This window comes from Lepisosteus platostomus, chromosome 1 (genome assembly GCF_059453375.1).
Source record: "Lepisosteus platostomus isolate fLepPlt1 chromosome 1, fLepPlt1.hap1, whole genome shotgun sequence".
Classification (NCBI taxonomy): domain Eukaryota; kingdom Metazoa; phylum Chordata; class Actinopteri; order Semionotiformes; family Lepisosteidae; genus Lepisosteus; species Lepisosteus platostomus.
Genome location: NC_142611.1, coordinates 56,498,082 through 56,504,551, shown reverse-complemented (window position 1 = coordinate 56,504,551; position 6,470 = coordinate 56,498,082). Strand labels below are relative to the sequence as shown.

The 6,470-nt window shown below is 36.2% G+C and overlaps 1 protein-coding gene across 2 annotated transcripts in view; it reads left to right on the top strand.

Moving 5' to 3' along the window:
- Positions 1–2,825: 2,825 nt before the first annotated feature.
- LOC148678261 (uncharacterized) overlaps positions 2,826–6,470 on the top strand; it is a 46,988-nt gene continuing 43,343 nt past the window's right edge. For both annotated transcript variants that reach the window (XM_088633119.1, XM_088633118.1), the window contains exons 1-2: positions 2,826–2,918; positions 3,702–3,977. In XM_088633119.1, the coding sequence (XP_088489245.1) occupies positions 2,885–2,918; positions 3,702–3,977 (310 nt within the window). In that variant the 5' untranslated portion in view covers positions 2,826–2,884. The remainder of the gene's footprint in view (positions 2,919–3,701; positions 3,978–6,470) is intronic.

The window sequence follows — 6,470 nt, the reverse complement described above, 5'->3', positions numbered from 1 at the left end:
GTGGAAAAATGGACTGTATTATGTATCTCTCTCATGACTATAGATCATTTTGTGACATACAGAATCTTCACTTAGACTTATACTTAAAACAGAAAAGTTTAATTGATTTAGTAATATTGAGATTTTAAACGGAATAATTTCAGTTTAATTTAATAATTTTAAAGAAAACAATTTAATATTCCTGACTAGTTTTGTTTCTTTTCTGCATTTAATTACTGTAATAACTGTAACTATTATACTGTACTTACTACCAAACAGGCTAGATGTGAAGAATGGCCTCCTATCATTTCAGTGTCTTTATTGTTCTTAATGAAGTATAGGTTTTATTGATAGGACAGTAATTTTATTTCAACTAGTCGCAAGACTTCATAACTTGAGAAATTCAGTTATGAAACACATCAATTTCCCTACGGATCAATAAAGTCTTATCTTATCTATCTAAAGTCCAGAATGCTTCTGGAGGTGATGGTATGTTGTTTCTATGAGCCACTCAGCCTACTTTTTGGCACTTACTGTATTGGCAAATAAGGTGTCTCGATTTCCATATTCCAAAGGAAATGTTGACTGTGTGTGCTGTCTCTGTTTCCAGGACCATTGTGGGTAGACTGGCTCTCACCAATCAAACTTACAAACGGGTGCAAAATATTTACATTGGTATTCTTTGTTAGTGACCGTTATGTTTGAATGTTGCATTTGTGCAGTTACCGCGCAGTGTTCTTGGGCACTGAATACACACATGAGGAGTCCAGATATTACGTGATGGCCCGAAGAAAGTCTGGGTATGTAGATCTGTAGGAAAATGAACCGCCTCAGTTCGTGTCAGCAGCTTTATGGGTTGTACCTACACAACAGTGAGAAAAACAAGCTAGCAAGTAGAGATCTACTGCTGTGGTGGACAGCTATGGAGCTCTTCAATAATTCAACTAGTGGGTTGCAAAAATTAAACCATTTCAGCGGCATTTTCAGGTTAAATGCAGATGGTAACTTAAAGACTCGGAAACCTTCCTGCTGGGTAAAGAGACTGGACATGCTCACCTTCAGATCCTTTTCATATTCTGAATATTGAACTTCAACTTCTTCCCCCTGGCAGACATTTTGGGGTTGCCAAAATATAGTTCAAATAGATACAAATATTAATTTGTTCCCTTATCTATTAAAGCAATTAATACAAATGAATGGCAAGGGCGAGTTCAATTGTGTCAGTGGAAACCAATTATGCTGTAACAAACTAACAAAAATGTCATCACTGCTGTAACGAGATATGCATGTGCAATAGATGTGTTGTGTAATGATTTTGTGATGTATTTAGATGTACAGAAGTGCTGTGTGTCTGTAAAAGTTTCCCCCAGGAGACAATAAATGTTATTATCTTATGTACCTTATCTAATGCCATTTCATGCCAAATATGTAGCTGCACTCCTTCTGTTTTCCTGCAGAGGTCATTTCTTTCTTTAAATGAAAGTTTGTTAAAAATATGTTCAGTAATGGCTGGTTTTAGGAGCAGCAGCAGTAGTTTTGATTGTTATTTTTAAACAAGGATTGTCCCAGTTTTTAAGCAGAAATGGCTATAGAATTCGATACATAGGTGTTTTGTGAGTGTAATGAGCAGTGAAATGGTTGTGTAACAGGGAAACATGGTATAAAACGAGTCTGTTATGGTCTCCCAAGGGTATTCAAACTCCCGCACCAGGTCACTGGACTTGTGATGCAGACACTTAGCTCTTATGAACTCAAACGTATGCCATACGGCAGCTTTAATCCAGAATTTAAACATATTTCCTGTATTGATGTTGTGGTTCAGTCAATCATTGAAGTTGCCTCTGAGTTTGGGAGGGTGAAACTGTGCTCATGTGAAATTCTTTTGCTAAGATCAGACATATTGTGCACGGAGAACAGAGTTCAGGTGTTTTGGAATCGATGCTTACATGAGCAGTATATGTCTGTGATGGTGTTTTTCTGTCTGGAGCCCATGTTCTTTACATGCACTGTCACTGCAACAAGCTCATTTTAACATTAACATCAGGCATAACTTCACAATTCTGATCTTTGCAATCCCAGTATCCAATGGATTTGTTTCAGCTGGGCTCTTACTCAAGAGAGCCCATACATAACATAAGAGTTTTCTTAATTAGCATTTGTCACAGATTTAAGTTACTTCTAAAGTTTCATCACAAACTTGAAATCTAAAAATAACTTAATACTTATAATTATTCAAGTCCTATCACACTGGCATAGAACAATAAATAACAATATCCAGGACAACCTTTATCCTTCCAGGTATTATTAATTGGGGTATATTAGAAATCACTGTTTGATGTTTGATAGTTTGAAAGACTGAATGGAACACAATCCTATTTTTGTAATTCTGCTTTTCTTTCAAAATGTAGATGAAAATACAGTATAATCAAATTTGGATACAACAGTCTAAAACAGATACTGACAGCGAGCTTTGTTTCGCATATTCTCATTGTTGTCAAATATTTCGGTGTATGGATAATCCCATTTCAAAAGTGTAATTGATAAGACGTCAGAGGAAGAAAAATTTAACGTTAAAAGAGGTACATACAACCAAGAACAAGCCTGGAAGTTTAAAAGGTTTGTACACGTTCTTAAATGTGGGGCATAGAGACAGAGCTTAATTGTATAGATTTCAACTGTGAAAAAACAAACTGTTGCATCCTGTTAAGTGTGGTTTTCTCTATTTCATCCTGCCTGTGGTTTGGAGCTTAAGAACTTCAAATAAGATTTTAAAATGCTGAAGGCTGGTGATTGGATAACTGCAGCACCGGAAGTCAACACAATAAAGCACAGCACTTGGTGTCTTTGCATAGAATACACCTTAATCTCTAGCACATCAGACTGAGGAAGAAGGACTCATTAAAAAATGTGGGTAATTTCCTTTAGCCACTCTGTGCTGGGTAAGTTAATTTGACTTTTTGCTAATGTTTATTTACTCTCTTTTATTTCCCTTTGCTTATTTCTAAGTAAAACTGTCATTACTTATTGCCACTTGAACCATTGTTGTGGATAACATAAAGAAGTAATAATCTTACTTTTTGAAGGAAATTAAAAAGTTTTAAGAAATAATGTTACACATTTGTAAACTGTGCAGATGTTAAAGGCACAAGTATTTTAAAGAAAGCATCCCCCTTTATTCCAATATTGCAGTATAATTAGGTAACTGTTTTATAGAATGACATGCAGTCATGACATTTAAATACTCCTATAGTCATTTTAAGTATCTACTGTATGTACTTAAAATAGAATTATGGTGTACCAAAATATTAAATTAAGGGAAATATAAACTTATAAACAAGAGGAGACTCATCATGCTTCCTTCTTAGTCGTACTGTTGTTCACAGGATTGTAACAAAAACACCCGATGGGTAGAAATCCCAATCCAAAGGTATCTGATTGAAGATAAGTATCAGGCGTTCATTTAAAAACCTCCTCAATAGGTTTCAATTTGCTTGTTCAAAGTACAATATTTGATAAGCTAAACCAACAGCTCATAAAAAGCTAAGACATGATTTTTGAAAAAAGCACATCTAAAAAGAAACAAGAGCTTAAACCAAATCTTGCACAAGGTTATAGGACGATGTCACTGTTCTTTGATGTTTTCAGTTTTGTTTCAAACTGGTGATTAAAACTTTTTCCTTGTGTATTTTCATCACAATTCTATTTTTCTTTTCATTTCCAAGGTGCTCTTTTGCTTTTTGCTACAGTAGTTCAAGGCACTGACAATTTGGGTACCACTGTCGGTAGCAGGACTAGTCCTCCAACTGAGAATACAACCACGGTGAAGTATAGTACAACTCCAGCCACTGCAACAGAAGGTGACATTTCTGCTAACAATACCAGCAGTCAAACAATCCTAAGCAGCACCACAGTCTTACTGTCCACTTCTACGAGTCCCACTACAGTTCCAGAAAACAGTGAGGGTGAAGATACAAGTCACAGGACAACTGTTGGACAAGGTAGGAAAAGCCTGTTTTAACTGAAATAGGAGTCCGTAGCATTAGAAACCTCTGTCATCCTTGTTGGATGATGCCATCTCAGAGAAAAAAGGAATAAATGCAAAAGAGACCGTTTTCGGACCTGAACCTAGTCCACTGGAAATGGCCTGTGGATTTTGATTTGTTATTTGTGATTTGCTGTTACTCAAACAAGATGTAAAGAAGCACAAAAGAATACACTTTCAGACAACTTTTATGGTAACTTTTATTACCATGCAGAACTGTGAGATTTAAAGAAACAAATATTAGCCTTCTCTGTTCTTTTCAACACGAAGCTTGAAAAACCTGTTATTTTTGCTATAAAAGAAACACAAACAAACAAGATGTTCCCTACTGAATGACTGCATTATTTGAGAAAATGGCCCAGGGTGATGTGAACAGCCATCAGAGAGAGGGACTAGCCTGAAGCCCAGTACAAAGACCTTTCATCTATCAGGGGGTTTGTACTAAGACAGGAAATAAATAGCTTTTCCACTTTCATGTTCATGTAAATACATTAAAGTTATTTTACTTAGCTAATATGTGGAGAGGGTATTGGTTCCAATTTGCTGTACTTTTAACACATCAAGATACAATAGAATTTGTCCATTTTAAAATAATAAATTACCCATTATTTGTTCTGGTCAATACAGTATATAAACACTTGAAACATTCTGCAGGAGTTGTTGCTGGGACTCAGTGAGACCCCCAGGAAGGTTCAGTAGGTGGAAGGTTGTAGATACCAAATTTGCACCTTGAACACTTCTACAGTATGTTCACTAGTTCAGTTCCCGGAAGAAAAAACATCTGAATCTTCCCTGTCTGGCCATTTCACGATGTCTTAATTTGTTCATGTTTGGTGTATCTAGATTGGAAATGTGTACTTCTGTCTGTACAGAACTGTTCCTTCCCTGCCTGTGTTTTATTCCTAAAGACAAGCCACAGCATGTATGGGGGACTGTCTGTTGTTCCCATCTTGACTTGAATTTTTATAATTTAGTGTCCTGTTATATTTTTGTCCTCAGTGCAGGGAGTGCCAAAGAAAATGTAATGTTGGAAGGTGAAGTGTTACATTTTCTTGGTTTTATTTGAATCACTGTTAGTTTGTCACTTTTATTAAATTTCAATGTGTAGCTTTTGCTAAATATCAATAAAAACAGACAAGGTAAAACTATTATGATTACCAATAGTGGTATGAGTAGTAGTCTTGGATCTGAGACATGAATATGGTACTGTAATTGTGCAAGGCTGGTGGGTTGAGAAAACCCTGATTCTGTGATCTTAAGCAATTAATAATAAGCATGACCAGATTCAAGAATTGGATCAACTGGCCAAATGTTCAAAACAGCTTGTTCTCATGTTCCTCTGGATTCATGCAATCCATGCCACTGCACACACCTCTGCTGTCAGCTAAGTGATGTGTAAGCTCTAAAGTGTAGGCACATTTATTCTGAATAATCGCTTGGTAGCTGCTATAAGACAGAGTTAAGAAAACCGATTTTCCTCTGATCTCCCATATATCAAGCTAAAATGGGGTTTTCCTACTTAATACTGAACAAGACTAGGGGTTTTCATCCCAACCTTAGTGTGGGCATAGATAAAGAACATTTGTACTCATTTTGATGCATAGTAGTGGGTGGAAAGGTTCAGAAATAGAAACTGTTGTGAAGTGAAGCTGCCCTTTATCTTTGACACATGAACACATCCAACACACTGCAAGTTGAGTAATTGACATCACACTAGTGTTGAAATAGAGAGCAAAATGGTCCAAAGACACTTTCTCTAGAGAGTTTGAAACCTCTCTTTATGCTGTATATTGTGGTTGGTGGCAATAATATGCTGTATACAGGTGAAAATTGCTTGCACACAGAATTTTCAGAACAGCGCTTTGATCTGTTTGTGTTTTACATTTTGTTTTGCAAATGTCAGTGGATTGTTTCTGGCTGACTGTTTAAAGTTAAAAGTTTTATAGAAGTGATTTTAGTTCAGATCCCCCAAAAAAAGTCTTGCTTTGACTGTCCAGTATGTCAGCACAGCAGTCTGAGTTTATTAATCGGCAAAAACAAAGTATTTTTTTGCCTTATTTCTTTCATAGCTTTACCTATGAAAAAAGATAATTCCGCTCAAGCCTCATATCAAAGACAGCTGTGTGGTACATGAAGGAGAGTATTGTTCAGTTAAACATGCAAAGCACAGAGGTTTCCTGTCAATTCACCACATATGAACTTCTAATCCTCCTATAGCTTGCCAACTAGCATTACTTACTTCTTCACTTTGCCGTCTTCCTGGTCAGTGCTTGTTGTAGAAACTGTTTTATTTTTGGTGTTGCGATCGGATGACAATAAGATAACCAAAAAGGATCACTACATTTGTATTTTTAAATCTAATCCTTTTGTATGCAAATATGTCCCTGGGGTCATATGTTCTCTCTGATGAAAGCGTGTGTTGTTTCATCACCTTGTTTCTACTCTAACA